This window comes from Vombatus ursinus, unplaced genomic scaffold, assembly GCF_900497805.2.
Source record: "Vombatus ursinus unplaced genomic scaffold, bare-nosed wombat genome assembly UNPS02015255.1, whole genome shotgun sequence".
Lineage (NCBI taxonomy): Eukaryota > Metazoa > Chordata > Mammalia > Diprotodontia > Vombatidae > Vombatus > Vombatus ursinus.
In genome coordinates this window covers 39,460,990-39,477,195 of record NW_020955033.1, presented here as the reverse complement: position 1 = coordinate 39,477,195, position 16,206 = coordinate 39,460,990, and the positions used below count along the sequence as shown (strand labels likewise).

The following is a 16,206-nucleotide window of genomic DNA, read 5'->3' as shown; positions in this document are numbered from 1 at the left end:
TATGTGTCAGAAGTAGGACTTGAACCCAGGTCTTCCTGATCACAAGGCTGGCCTTTTAACCTTGATGTTTTCTCAAGACATTAAAAAATTAAGGGGCAACTGGGTGGTNTATGTGTCAGAAGTAGGACTTGAACCCAGGTCTTCCTGATCACAAGGCTGGCCTTTTAACCCTGATGTTTTCTCAAGACATTAAAAAATTAAGGGGCAACTGGGTGGCGCAGTGGATAGAGCACAGGCCCTGAAGTCAGAAGGACCTGAGTTCAAATCCCACCTCAGACCAAACACTTGACACTAGCTTGTGTTACCCTGGGCAAGACACTTAACCCTAACTGCCTAAGTGTAAAAAAAAGAAATTAAAAAAATAAGATCAAATTATTTTGATATTTTATTCAAAACTATGTTTAGGTAATACAAAATGCTTTTGAACACTGGAAGTATAATGTGCCCTCAGTCTTTTCATTTTTCTTCACAAAGGTTTAAAACAGAATTAATGTCTGTCAAATTTTTCAAATCTCAATCAACATTTGATCAAACATCTTAGAAAAATGGCATTGAACTAGGAATCAGGAGACCTGGGTTCTATGTCTGGCACTGACATTAAATGACTGTAGGTTCCTGAGGATGAACACCTGGCTTCTTTGTGCCTCAGTTTCCTTGTTTACAAAGTGAAAGAGTTCAATTAGATAATCTTTAACGGTCCATATAACCCTGAATTCCTACTACCCTATGAAAATTTTGGAATATAAATATCTTTACCAACCACAGAAATAATGACACTATACTGACATCAAAATGAAAATTATACCTACTTAAAAAAAAAACCTCTCTTGGCTTATTTAAAAATAAAATCTTTGTACAATAACAATACATTCAATATTTATAAAGGTTACACATTACTGAACAGTAAGATCCAACACAAAGCTAGTCTGAAAATCAATTGATTCTTAAAGATTAAATTTACAAAATAAAATTTAAATTAAAATGAGACAGTGGTAGACTGTTAAACAAGCTACTCACTATGTTGTTCCCACATAATTTCTGATATAGATGTAACATTCATCTTTTAAAAACTAACCTTACTAGCTGTGTGACCCTGGGCAAGTCACTTAACCCCAACTGCCTAACAAAACAAACTCGCCTTGCTTTGTAAGTATTTTTAAAAAAAAAAGTATAATTTTATAGCATAGAATTTTAAATTAAGACCAGTGGTGGGGAAAAAAAAAACAAACCAACCACTGGACTCAGATTCCTAAGACTTGGATTTTAGTTGTATCACCTTGGGTATGTCACTTAATATAAAATTTGTTTCCTCAACCACAAAATGAGGTAATTACTACCAGGCCTACCTCAGATAGTTGCTATAACATCACATTTGATTCTTATGTGTGAAAATGCTTTGAAAAATTATAAAGCTTTATACAAATGTAAGGTATTAAACTATTGTTTAAACTAAATGTAAGGTACAAAACTATTAATTCAGTTTCTTTGGTTTATAAAAATGATTTAACTTTACCATAGAATAAACAAAAAAACTTCATAGAGTCTTCCTGCAATAGTGAACTATCTTCTGGTCTCAAATTATTATTTCATAAGTTATATACTGCTTCAATCACTGTAAATCACTTAACAACCAATAATTCTAGACAGGATGCAAATACTAGATTTAGACACATGCAATTTTGAATAGCTTTCCTGCTAGTAACAAAAATTTGTATTTTAAAAAATTATCTTCTCCAAATCAATCAAATATTATTGTAAAACAAACCCCTGGCTTTCATATCATTCTCAAAGAAGCTTATCAAACAAATTCTAGAGCTACCCAACTCAATATGACCAACACCAATGTTTGAGAGGGCCAGTGATGAATTCACTTTAAAAGCTCACCACACAGATTATATGATGAAATACACATTTTTAATGGACATAGCATGTACTTTAACGTTATTTTTCTGGATTATATAATCCATCTCATATTATTAATTAAACGTGGGTACACATTCTCACCTGACTTGGCTATATAAGGATAAGACAATGGACAGGCCTACCACACTTTCAAAGGGAACTAAATATTTTCAAGTCAGCTGCATTGATTCCTAATTTTCCTTTATTTTTTATTACTTCTAAATATCATATTTAAGTAACCTTGACATTTCTATTAAAACATAGTTTCCTCCACTGGAAAATGCCAACTTATGGAGCTGTTTATTTTTTTCTTAAAAATTCAGGTTAAAAGCTACACGAAATTAGGTACTCTAGATTCATTAGAATACAAACACTTCAGAATTCTCTGTCACTCTCAATTTTGGAACTGCATGTCTATGAATACAGGGTTATCTTCATCTGTTTCTGAACCTATGAAAACAAGACATGGTAGAGTACCCAGAAAAAGCCTTATGTCACTTCATTTTCTTACTCAAAATATATAATTATCTTTACACTTGTTAAGAATCACCCATAAAATATTCTTTATTGATTTTATACCAACTTACACGGCAATCTCATCTGTTCAAATAGAAGCAAAGCTACTAAGTTCATCTGTTATATTTCATATCTCAAAATCAAGACTATTTAAATTGTTTTTTTTTAAAGGACTCTGTCATTTTAGATAACTTACCCACCAAGTGAGCAATTAGNAAGCAAAGCTACTAAGTTCATCTGTTATATTTCATATCTCAAAATCAAGACTATTTAAATTTTTTTTTTTAAAGGACTCTGTCATTTTAGATAACTTACCCACCAAGTGAGCAATTATAAAGTGTATGTGGGTGTATTCTGCAGTCACAGCTTTCTGTACAACCTAGTTCTATATTAAATTCCAGATCCATAAGATGCTTGAATTATTTTATCTTGAACATTCAAAGTAGAAGATTTATCAGAAGCCAAACTACATTAGGAAATATGAGTCATGAAATAAAAATCAAGGCAACTTCTATCCCTCACTGCATTACACTAGTTGAAAACATCAGAACACACTATCCAATAAATAACTGATCTTGTAATTGTAAAAACTTATAATATCCAGAATTATATAGCGAATGTCAAAAAGGCGTAATAAGAAGTAGTATAGGCTTAACTGTAGCCAAAACAGGTTGAATACAGATTTCCTTTAAAAATACATTCTATCAGACTCTCAAATACCAACACCATTAAGAAGTTAATGTTAATCACACAAAAACAAATTTTTAAACATTTCTGTAAGCAGTAACTGCCATCAAAATGACAGCTACTAAAGCTCTCCTAAATAATACAGGCCATGATCCAAACTAGAACAATGCTTCACTGCAGTCAAAAATCAACTATAATTCACATTTCCCCATCTGAAATGATGGATATGAGTATTAAAAATAAGCTAGCCTTATTTTCACTGTTGTGGATGCTATACAGTACAGAAAACATCTCACCTGTTTATCTTCTTTCCCCAACATTTTATTATCAAAACAAATGCCTGATAAGGCATTTGAATTTCTTAAAATTATAAGTATTTAGCCATTATTTATTAATTGTATGCTATCTCCTTGTACAGAAATAATGCTAAAGTTTTATAAAAGCATTCTTTCACAACTAGACTCTCTGAAAATAGAAATAAACTTGACATTGATTTAAGAAAAACCCCAAATTCCTGCTGAAATGTTTACATACATTCAAAGAACACCAAAAGTTACTTAAATTAAAAAGTTTAACTAACTTTACTGAAATAGGTACAAACTGTCTACAGTAAGCTTTCTCAATAGAATATTTCAACAACCTTTATTTGAATCCTTTCATTAAAAACAGTTTTGTCATTTTAGTTAAAAATACAATCCCCTGAGGTATTTAACCCAAGACTTACCTGTGAATAGTCAAAGTCAGAAAGAGGGGCTATGCTCTTGATATAGTCTGATCGAAATTGGTTGTCTGGGTTGGCCAATGGAACTGGGGGTATTAAAGTGCTCATTGCTGAAACTATTGTCTAAAATTGGAAAAAAGGGAAAAAAACACTAAATATTAATCTGGATAAATGTAACATAGAGAGTCAAAATATATTCATCCAATATGACAATAATATGAGACTTTGATCTACATTTTCTTAGAAAGCAAAATATTTTATTTTCTTCAATAAGCAGACATTAAACAATTAACATGTATCCTTACCACAATCGCATCTTTAACGTTTTTCCGGATATCCAGGATTTTCTGTTTCTTTTCTCTGTATTAAAACAGAATTATTAACAATTTAATTTGTCACCCCCATCAACCTCATCAACTGAGCAGGATTTCAAAATCTTCAGCTATTTCTTTGGCATTTAAACCTTCAACATTTACTCACTGCCTTGTCTCTGCAGCAGGTATCAAGTGCAGCAACAGCAGCTTTTAATTATGTCAGATAAGTCCACCAAGGCAATTAACTGAAAAGCTTTTTTTTGGGGAATGAACAACACCCTCCCCTTATTCCCTGTATATGCTGATTATTTCTTTAATATGTAGTTAAGTCATAAGCAGTACCCTGAATATATATCTAAATTTAACTCAGTATAATTATAGCTACAAACATTAAGTACACAGACTTCTACATATACATGCATAAACACCTGTCTAAAACATGTGTCCCTCTCTCTTTCCCTTTATATATGTATGTATGTATGTATGGCAACCTGTAGTATATACAGCATATTTACTATCATAAATCTATACAGAATATGTTTGTAATTGTGTCAATTAGTTGAAATTCTGATGGTAGCTGAAAGATAATGATCTAATTATTAAGATATATAATGATTAATAGAAATTTGGGAAAGTGTCCTCAAGACTGACATTCTACAGCCCAAGGCTACATGATCATCAATTACATTCTGTTGAATGTTTCTTTTTGAACACCAGAGGAAAAAAAGATTTATTCTGTCCAGTCATGTATGCCTTGATGCTTATTTGCATCTTTATATCACAAAAACATAAACATTGAATATTTAGTAACTGGCTATGTTAAAAAGTAGTCGCCATGTTGTTGCTACATAGGGGCCTGTGAAGGCACTGCAGTAGCAACAATATAAGATACAGTAGGGGGGATGTAAGGGGAAAAATTACAACCACAAATTTTCTTCTTACTTAAAAAAAGTGCCTGGGTCATACCACAAACTTATCTATATGGGAAAAATAGTTCTGAGCAGGATGCAAGAATGTCATAATGGGTACGAAGTTTTGAAGTAAAACAAACAAATAAATAACAAAACTATCACCACTTCTTACTCTGGATTAAATCCATTGACGTGCAGGATCCTCATTTGTTTGACAATAGTGCTTTTTCCTGACTCACCAGCCCCTGCCAAGAAAAAAAAATTATATTGCAATATGCGTCTTTATACCATTGACAACAAAACAGAATTCGTATTCTACACCAATACATGCACACACGCATATATACATATACAATTACATACGTACATACATACATACATATATTAATTACAGTAGGATTACAGATCATTCCAGAGGTGCCTTACTATCTTTCAGGCTCACAGATATGTTAATTACCAAACAAAATCAGTCTGTGTTTGCATGAAACAACCCCCCACCTTAACTGCCCATTAGCATCCAATTTCCCTGTTAGCTTATTGCTTCTTCTCTACATTTCCAGCCGTGGGAAGCTCAGGCAGTTGCATCCCCCTCCTGCCTTACCCAGTAAAAGCAAACGGTGAGTCGCTTTATAAGCAAGTCTCTCTTTCTGCAACTGCTTCTCTATTTTTTTGTTGGCCTCTCGTCGCTCTTTTTCGTCGAGGCGCTGATCTTCCGTCTTGCTGTTGCCCAAACACCCCATGTCTGCCCGCCGGGTTGGATGTCAGTCAGATACAGTTATATATTTATATAAAAAGCAATAGTGATTTATAGGTATTTATAGATTCCCTGCGACGGCTTCTCTCTTCCCTGGTGCTAAGATGGTCTCTCGGCGCTTCCCGATCCAAAGCAGGTTTTTCCCTCACCCACCCCCCACCCAACCCCCCCAAATGAAAAAAAAAGAGATGCAAGGAAGATCCACGAAGAGGGATGTTTTTAAGGAAGAAAAAAAATCTGCAGCAGGGCTATAAATAGCATACAATGAAGGGGGGGGCGGCCCTTCTGGAAAAAAGCCTAATGCTGCGCTCTCTCCCTCTCTCTTCCCTCTCCACCGCACACACACATACACCCAGACACACTCCCTATATTTCCCTGTAAAGGTCTATTTCTGCTTTTCTCCTAACTCAGCACTGCCTCTTTCTGTGAGACCAGGAAATAGCCCAAAGACCCCCAAAGTGCAGAGATTTCCTCCTGTCTTTCTCCCGTTCTGAAAGTCCGTTCTTGTCTGCCTGCCTCTCCCCCGCTCTGTTCCCTTTCCCTAATGCTCCGCTGCACCTCCACAGAGGCGATATCCACGGCTTGTACACAGGCGCACACACACGTACCCAGTAGCACCCTCTCGGTGTGAGTGAATGAGAGCACAATTAAAACGCAGCCTCCCTACCAGCAGCGCTAGCTCTGTCTCTGCCCAAGCTCAGCACTGCCTCTTGCTGCCAGAGAGGTGAACAGCGAACATTGCATTCTCTTGCTCTCCCCTCCCCCTTTCCCTAGCCTCTCCTCCCTTAGGATTTCACTGTAATTCCAACTACATTTTTTTAAACCTGGGCGGGGAGGGACGGGGACGAGGAAGAATGTCAGTCACTGTCCTGATGAATACCCTAGGGCCCCCCCCTCCCCGAAAGTGATTGAGAGGCTGCCGGGTGGAGAATCACTCCGGCCGGTCAATCCTGACCCCGCCTCTTTGCCATTAGGTGGGCGCTGCCTGCACCCGGGGCCACCACTGGGCTGCCGCCCCCTGGGCTCTGCTCCTCTGCAAACTTCACGTGGCCCTGAAGCAGCAGGAAGCAGAGAACCAAAGGCGGAGCTGCGTGCCTTCCAGATGCAGTGTGCAGTGTGGGTGTGAGGTAGACCGATCTATACATACAAATGGGCCGTAGATACACACACACACACACACACACACACACACACACACACACACACACACACTTAAAGGGCTCCTCCTGCAGCTGATGCATAGAGGCATCTTGATATGCGGTGTCATTCCCTTCAGGAATCTGGGTAATTTTGAAAGGAAACAAAAGCTAAACAAAACAAAACCAACACAAATCAGCCTCCAAAACAGACGTTGAAAAGGTCAGTGGAAGTGTTCTGCAATTCCGGGCTAAGTGGTGAAGGAAAGAGAATACAGGGTGACCAAAGGCAGTGCGGGATCCCCACCCCCACTCCCATCCTGCCACTGTCAGGATGCCCCTGGACGCCTGAGGTTGATGTATTTTCTCCGGAGAATAAGATAGAGACTGAGCTTTAACGTCCTCCTCCACTCCTTTGCCTTGTGTCTGGAACCACCTAGAAATCAGTGTACCTTTAAAATTGCTGATGACTGCTGTAGAGTAATACATATGGTATCAGAGGCACAGGATTTAAAGAGTTTTCACTGGTCACATGACCCCTTTTGTTCTCTTAATTTCCAACACTTCTTGCGCCTCCAATCCTCCACCTCTCCCTTTCCACCTTCCCCTCTTTCCTGATTAAATCCCCCATCTTTCTTGTATAGTGCCTTCCCTTTGTGAATTTTAGCAGCTTTTTTCCAATGCTTTATGGAATAGGTCTCCATGGCCAAGGCTCTGTGGAATGGATGAAATCAGAACACTTGAATTTGATTTTCAACTTTACTAATAAGGATGTAAGGCTCGTCAGTCAGTTAACCCCTCTATGTCTTATAAGAATCATAGGATCATAGACACAGAACTGGAAAGGGCCTGAGAGGAAATCTGGTCTAATCCCCTCATTTTAAAGATGAGGTTACTGAGGTACAGGGAGGATAAATAATTTTCTCAAACCCACACAGCTAGAAAGTCCCAGAGACAGGATTAGATTTACATCTAACTCCAGAGTTAGTGCTTTTCTACTACTGGATTACTCTACACCCTTGCAGAAGGGGATGCTATTTGTCTCAACTAAAAAGGGAAGGCAGATGTGAACATTAGGGCCAGTTGTTTTTGAAATAACAATATTGTAAATCCTTTGCATTTTCAGGCAGCTATCATACAGACAATAAATATTAATAAAACATGTTTAGGTTATTTATGATATTCATTTATTAGATATAAGCAACACATTATGAAAGGCTGCTTTGTGGAGTGGAGTCAGGACACTTGTGTTGGAATCCTGACTGTAATACTCAACTGACAGTTTATGGCAAGTTATTTCACTTCTCTTCCGCAAATTAAGAATAATTATACTTCCACTACATACCTCACACTAAAATACATTACTTTCTTTGTACTTCCAAGGATATTGGATTTTATGAATATGAGACATTGCTCTGTTGCTAGAGATCACAACCCCTTTGTGCCTTAGTGAATAATCTTCCTGAGCTATGGCCCAGAATCCCATCAGTCTATGGCCAATATGGTGATGAGCCTCTCCAGTCTTAGGTAGGCTGATACTCAGAGGACAGACACACAGTCTACCATCTACCCCTTACTAGAGCTTTCCAGCCTGGAAAGACTAGCCGGAGCTTGTGTTCTATTGCCCCAGCAACAGGTTTTATTGGGCTCTGTAAACCTTAAAGCTATAGAAATATGCATTATTATTATTCCAATAGACTACTAGCCTAATGTCATCAGAAGATTACAATAAACCTTAGTAGCAGCAAAAGCTGCTTGCCATTTTGCTTTCATGGTGCCAAATCCCAGTCTAACAAAAAAAGAGAGAGGAGGGATGGCATCATAAGACATTATGACCAATATAAAGTCAAGGACAAGCCCTACTGACTATATATTGTTGTTCAGTTGTGGTCCAACCCCTTTTGGGTTTTTACAGATGAGGAAACTGAGGCAAACAGGGTTAATTGATTTGCCCCAGGTCACACAGCTTGGCAGTGTCTGAGGCTGGATCTGAACTCTAGAAGATGAGTCTTCCTGAATTCCAAGCCCAGTACTCAATCCACTGTGCCATCTAGCTGCCCACTGACAAGGCCTCCAGCAAAAGAATAGCTCAATTAGATTTCATATGTCAAAGACTTAACTAAGTCTATACTTTTGCTAAATGGGAAGCAGCCTGATGCAGTGGAAAAGAGTATTGGATTTGGAGTCAGAGGATCTGAATTGAAATCTTAGCTCTGCTTCCCACTACCTGCTACCATTTGTAAAATGAGGAAGTTGAACTCGATGGTCTTTAGATCTCTTTTGTTTTAAATCTATGATCTTATGATAAAAATGGATAACTTAAAAAAACACAGCAAACTATAAATCAAGGGTTCTTAAATGTTTCGGTGTCTTGGGCTTCTTTGGCAGTCTGGTAAGTCTACTATGAATTCCTCAGGCTGTTCTTTTTTAAATGCTTAAAATAAAATACACTTATGGAAACCAACAGTATTGAAACAGTTATCAAAGTATAAAAAAAAAGTTCACTGACCCCAGGTTAAGCACCCCTGCTTTAAAGTACTCCTGTTGACATAGGCAGACATACAGTTTAACTTATGAGCTAGGTTAAATGATGTAATCTTGTGGGAAGAGACCAAGTTAGAATCTGTTCACACATGTTTGCAAATTTACATTAGCCTAGCATAGGTGTGACGAAGGATAGGGCAGTAAGGAGGCTAGATATTTTATACAAAATAAACGTGTAGAAGAGGAGCATGCCTGATGGAAATGGGTTGCTTCATCTCATAAGGAGGGACTTCTTTTCTTTTTAATGTGGAATATTGATCCAATGATGAAGTTTTCTCTACATGTCTGCATGTGCAGACACATTTATATCTGTAAGTCAAAGCTTCTGAGTGGTTAACTTCCTCAGCCTACCCAGACTACTACAACTATCCATCTATACTCATCTATAACTCAGAATCTTAGAGAGCTGTCAGAAGTTTAGAGAGATTAAGTGATTTTTGATAGGTCACACAGCTAACTGTTAAGTGTTAGAGGCTGCATTTAAATAACCAGGTCTTTCTGACTCCAAATCTGGTATTATTTCCACTATGTCATGTTGTCTCTATATGTATATGTATACACACACATATATATATACATACATATGTGTATATTTATATGCATGCACACACATGTGTATGTATGAAGCAAATGGTAATAAAACAAAATTGGTGATATTTTGTAAGCAACAGAGAATCTGAGATAGTAAAAATTACTCTTATTATCATTAATAAACATTATTAGTCTAGTAAAGTTTGGGACGGAGATTATAGGGATAAGGACCAGACTTGTGATTTCATTAGTTATAAGAAAGTCCAAGATGAGGAATTTAACTCTACCAACAAAGGTTGGCACCTTCCATGCAACTTAAGAGTCTTTAGTGAGTTGCTGGGAACACTGTTAAGTGATTGCCTAGGATCACACAAACTATATGTGTGAGTTAAGACTTGATCCCAGGTCTCTATAGTTCCAAAGTCACATCCCTGCTCACTTAGCCATACTGCTTCTAGAAGGTTATAAGACTAATAATAAAATTTAATTTTCTCTTTTTATATTTCTACTCCTCGGATTCACAATCCAAGCAATATTTTTCCAATATAGGTGATAATGTTTGAACTATTCACTTTTTTTGGCATGTTATTTGATTTTTCTTAGAAACAAATGATCCACTATAGGATACAGATGAAATTGTAGTTTGGAGGTGGAAGAAGACAAAGAGATTATATTCAGAAATAATCTCATAAAAATTGCAAATGTCAATTTATTTTTAAAAAAAAATTCATGTGATAAAAAATGTCAAAAGCCTAGTTCTATCCACTAAATAGCCTAGGAACCTATAGTACCCTAGAAAACTGATAAAGAATTCTATGGAACACACTTTGCATAACCTCCTTTATGCTGACAAAATCTTAATGTCAATCAAATTATTTTAAAGTGTTATATTAAGGGACTCAGGAGGTAGCACCTGATCTCTGAAGTGATCCCTGTTCTTGCAGCTTTTTAATGCTCTTTCACTCCTCAATTTACCTCACACTAAACTTATTTGTGTATATATTGTTTCCACCTAATACAATGTACTGATACAAAATACTGTTTCATTTTTGTGTTTTTAACCCTGGGAACATGCCCAGCACATAGCAGGAGCACGATAAAAGTTTGTTTAAATAAACTGAATATCCAAATCACTGATCAAGAAGAAGCTATTAAATATTTCTTCTATAAAAATGTATTCTCTTTGTTTAATATAACAACACAAAAAGGGTTAGTTTAGCCAGTATCCTATTGACTAGAACATTAATAAATACAGCCTTTCCAAGCATATATACTACGTAAGAATAACTGCTGTTCATAATGATGCACCTGAGGCAAGATCCTGAAGTGCCTTCTGAATCATTAATTATTAAATTATGTTCAGCACAGTTCTAGTGTTTTATGTTTCATTATATTCAAATTCTTTGAAAACCGGTAAACCACATGGGGCATGTATGGTAACCTTATTAACCCAAATGCCATATTGCCTTACTTAGGTTTGATAACAATGAGATTACTATACAGATTTCTCACAACTCTGTTGATTTACTTTTCTGATTCTCCTTTTTTCCATTTCTCTGCCACTGCCTTTGTTTCCTCTGCCTCCTCAGTTTGGGCTACTTCTTACAAAGACCTGCTAACAGTTGTTTTCCAAATCTCTTTCTATCCCTTTTCCTCCAGATCCACAATGCTTATGTGACTGGATTAATTAATATGAAAACAACAACACATTTTTATTCTAATCACTTCCCTTGCTCTAAAAAAAAAACCCAATTATTGCCTCTCCCCTACCTCTTGCACCCAAGCCATTCCACAATATATCCTCAGTTTATCTAGCCTTATCTCCAATTACCCCATGAACCAAACCAAGCTAGTCTACTCACTATGCTCCATCTAAATAGGGTTGTTCATTCCTACTTCTCTTTTCAATTCCTTTCCATCTATTCAGATTTTTTTTTCATTTTTTCAGAGTCTAGTTCATGTCTCACCTCCTCCAGATGACCCACTCCCAGAATCACTGAATATCAGATTTGGAAAGGACTTCAAAGGCCATCCAGTTCAAAAGCCTATACAGGAGTCTTCTTTAGCAACCTCAGCAGGGAGCAAGCCTTTGCTTGAAGATGTTGAGGGAGGGGGCTATCTCCCAAGGCAGCCAATTTCATTTTTACATAGGACTAGTTGTTAAGGCATTTCCCCCTTCCTTCAAGCAAAATCTGTCTCTTTTCAAACTCCACGCTTTGTTCCTAGTCCTGCCCTCTGCTTCCAGGCGCGACAAATCCTATCATTCTTCCTTAAGAGAGTTCATCAAAAACTTGAAGGTAAAATATCATGTCCCCCACTATATCTTTTCATCAGGCTAAATATCCAGGCTACATTCATATGACATTATCTCAAAGTCCTTCTTTCTTTCTACAACCCTTCTCTTTATGCTTTTCAGAGTCACAATGCCTATAATTTTCTCTCTCTATGTTTACTTTTCAACTCTTTACAATCTGGCTTCTGAAATCTTTCAATGGAGACTGCTCTCTCAAAGGTTACCAGTTAATTGACAAATCTGATGGACTTTTCCCAGTCCTTACCTTCTGTGACCATCACAGTATTTGACACTGTTGACCACCTCCTTCCCTCTAGATATACTCTCCTCCCTGGGTTTTTATGACATTCTTTTCTCCTGATTCTCCTACCTGCTTGGCTATGCCTTCTCAGCCTACTTTGTAGGATCATTATCTTTGTCCCTCCAACTCTTCATGAGTCCAATCCAGGGATCTATTCTTGGATTTCTCTTTTCTCTCTATGTTCTCTGAGTGATCCCAGCAGTTCCCTTGGATTCAAGAATCACCTTCATGCAGATGAGACTCATGTATAAATATCCAGTCTTGTTTTTTGTCCTGAACTCCAGTCTTATATTACCAATTGCCTGTTATCAGTCAACATTCAGTCAGTCAACAAGCATTCACTGCCTACTATGTGCTAGACATCCTCAATTCCCCATTGGTGGCATATATTTAACATATCCAAAAGAGACCTCAGTATATTTTCTCCCCAACTCCCACCCCTTTTTCTAACTTCCCTATTTCTGAGTACACCATTATCCTTCCATTCCCCTTGGTTCACAGTCTCAGTTGTTGTTGTTCTATCATTTCAGTCCCATCTAACTCTACATAACCCCATTTGGGGTTTTCTTGGCAGATACTAGAGTGATTTGCTATTTCCTTCTCCAGATCATTTTACAGATGAGGAAACTGAGGCAAACAGGGTTACACAGTTAGTAAGGGTCTGAGGCCAGATTTGAACTCAGGAAGATGAGTCTTCCTGATTTCTGGTCTGGTGCTCTATCTATTTCTCCACCTAATTGCCCTACACAATCTCAGAGATAATCTTTATTCTTCCTTCTTCCTCAACCCTTTTGTCCAATTAGTTGTCAAATCTTGCCACTCCATTCTCCATATTTTATTAGAAATATATCACAACAATCTTTCTTCACTCACAAGGCCTATTTAGGTCCTCATCCCCTCTGACTTGGACCACTGCAATATCTTTCAGTTTCTACCATCTCTAAACCATCTTCTACATTATTACCAAGTTAGTAATCCTAAAACTAACATCTAATCACATCATTCCCCTCTGAAAGACATTTCAGTGGATCCCTCTTATCACTAGGAATACAAAGTACAAATACAAAATACAAGCCTTCTTTTTAGCTTTTAAAAACCTTCACAATCTGGCCCCAACTCACCATTTCAGGTTTACTATATGCTGCTTTCCATGCATTCTATGATCCAGCCAAATTGCTAAGGTTCCTATGTATTTCCTGAGCCCAACATTTTATTTCTTATCTCCATGTTCATGAATGGACACACTTTCCCCCCATGTTTGGAAATCCCTTCCTCCTTACCTCTATCTCATAGAATTCTTACCTTCCTTAAAAACTAAGCTCAGTTACTACCTCCTAAAGAAAGCCTAACCAGATTTCCCCTTAGTGTTCGCCTCACCTCCTAAAATTACTTTAATGTACTTTTTAATATTCTATATTTACAAATTTGTGCTCATGTTATTTCTTCCAAAAAAATGTAAGCTTTTTGAGGGCATGGACTATTTTATTTTATTTTTTGTCTGTAGAACCTAACAGGAACACCTAACACTTAAGGTGTTTAATGCTTCTTGAATTGAATAGAATCTTCCAGCTCAATCTTTCCCTTCTCTGACTCCTCCTGATGTTATTTATTTATAAACTCATTTAGTCATTTAAGGCCTTTATCTAACTTTGTAGTAGAAATCATTTTCTCAATTCAACTGTAAGCACCTTCATGTCAGGAATTGGCTTAAATTCTGACAGTAACAGCCTTTGATTTTGCCAATTACTTTTTCATTCCTCATGATTATCTTTTGCCAATTTTGTTCTAAAAAATCCAACTTTCTTTTTCAGATGTGTTCAGGAAGCACAGAAGGATATTTCCTGCTAATTGCATACACAGAGACTATTACCTTAATCCTGCCCACTTCACAACTCTCCATTCCACCAGAGGTATGGAAAATCTATTCTTGCACCAAGAAAAGTAAAGATTTATGTATCTGAATCTCACTGCCCTAAACTGACTTTCTCAAATCCCCACTGTAGCATAGGGTTGACCATTTCAAGTCTCTAGTATGTATAACATGGGAGAGAGGATACAGTGTTTCTTTCCCATCTCTGTTAAGAACATTAGGCTAGAAATGGATCAATCTGCTATTTCCTTCAAAGGCTGAAGATGGTGGGCTTCTTAATTTTAACTTTAACTTACATGAACAGATGCTGAGTGAAGTGAGCAGAACCAGGAGAACATTGTACACAGTAAAAGCAACATTGTGTGATGACTAACTTTGACAGACTTAGCTCTTCTCAGCAATGAAAGGATCTTAAACAATTCCAAAAGACTCATGATGGAAAATGGTATCCACATCCAGAAAAAGAACTATGGAGTCTGAATGCAGATTGAAGCATACTATTTGCTCTCTTTTTTGGTGTTGTTTTTTCTTCTTTCTTATGGTTTTTCTCATTGGTTTTAATTCTTCTTTACAACATGACTAATATGAAAATATGTTAATAATGAATGTATATGTATAAGCTATATCAGATTGTATGCCATCTTGGGGAGGGGGTACTGAAGGAAGAGGAAGAAAATTTAGAACTCAAAATCTTATGGAAGTGAATGTTGCATGATAAAAATAAATAAATAAGTTAACTGTTCAATTAAAAAATTTTAAGATGAGAGGGATAACCCTTTGATATTTGCAGCTGGTTAGAGAGATATGACTCTCCTACTAAGAGAAGGGTAAAAGAGGGGAGGGAAACACTTCTGGCCAATGCCCTCTTGAAGAGTAAGAAGTGTTGGTTTCCACATGGTTGCTTCTACCATTCCAAGTCATTCTGCATTTTCTGATTTTTTCCAATAATCTTGCAAGACATATTTCATCTCATGGCTTCTATTTTTCTTATCTAGCACTGAAATGGGAGGGAAAAAATAGATTGGATTGCCTTGGGAAACTGTACAGTTTTTTTTTAATGATCTCCAGTTCCCTAAAACAAAGGCCCATTATTTTTTAACACTAACAGTCTTCATGGCTTCAAGTAATGAAATATTATAGTCCTTTAGAATTGAAATGAAGGGCTACCCAAAGGGCCATAGAGAGGATCATGGCTAGTATGAGCAGGTGCAACATAACACAAATGAGGGATTATGTAGGAAAAATATATGCCTGGAAAAACAGATGGACTAGTCACAAAGTGAAAGTCAGGAATAACTAACTGACAGACAACCTTCATGCAATGTTAAGAGAATATGAGAAAAACCCTCAGAATATCAGGTAGGGGTCTTATATGGAATGAAACAGAGAAGGCTCACACAGGTTTGACAGACATGGACAAGTTGTGAGTAGTGCCCACAATGAAAATCACAAACTCATTAGAGTATTTAAACACTTATCAACCATAGAAAGATTAGAGACTCCTTGAGAGCAAGGGAATAAGAATTATATAATTTAAAGCCATATAGGACTTTCAAAATCATCTGGTCCTGGTTGTCATTGTATAACATTGAGAACAGGATCATGAGTCACTGACAAACAATTTTTGATGCGGCTGCTTGGTGCTACAATTATGATCACAATAGGGGAAGTACTTCATCTATGATTTTTAAAATAATAAATCACCATTAGGTTTCCTTCCTTCCTT

General features: G+C 36.9%; 1 protein-coding gene across 2 annotated transcripts in view; it reads right to left on the bottom strand.

The window, feature by feature from the left end:
* Window positions 1-16,206, bottom strand: part of LOC114031799 (guanine nucleotide-binding protein G(olf) subunit alpha) — a 375,339-nt gene that overhangs the window by 254,520 nt on the left and 104,613 nt on the right. The window contains exons 1-4 of one of the 2 annotated variants that reach the window (XM_027846935.1): window positions 5,653-5,924; window positions 5,224-5,296; window positions 4,132-4,186; window positions 3,830-3,949 (exon numbers count right to left, since the gene is read on the bottom strand). In XM_027846935.1, coding sequence (XP_027702736.1) covers window positions 3,830-3,949; window positions 4,132-4,186; window positions 5,224-5,296; window positions 5,653-5,791 — 387 coding nt within the window. In that variant the 5' untranslated portion in view covers window positions 5,792-5,924. Of the gene's footprint in view, window positions 1-3,829; window positions 3,950-4,131; window positions 4,187-5,223; window positions 5,297-5,652; window positions 5,925-16,206 lie in introns of those variants that run through there. The other variant, XM_027846936.1, reaches the window with a different exon arrangement.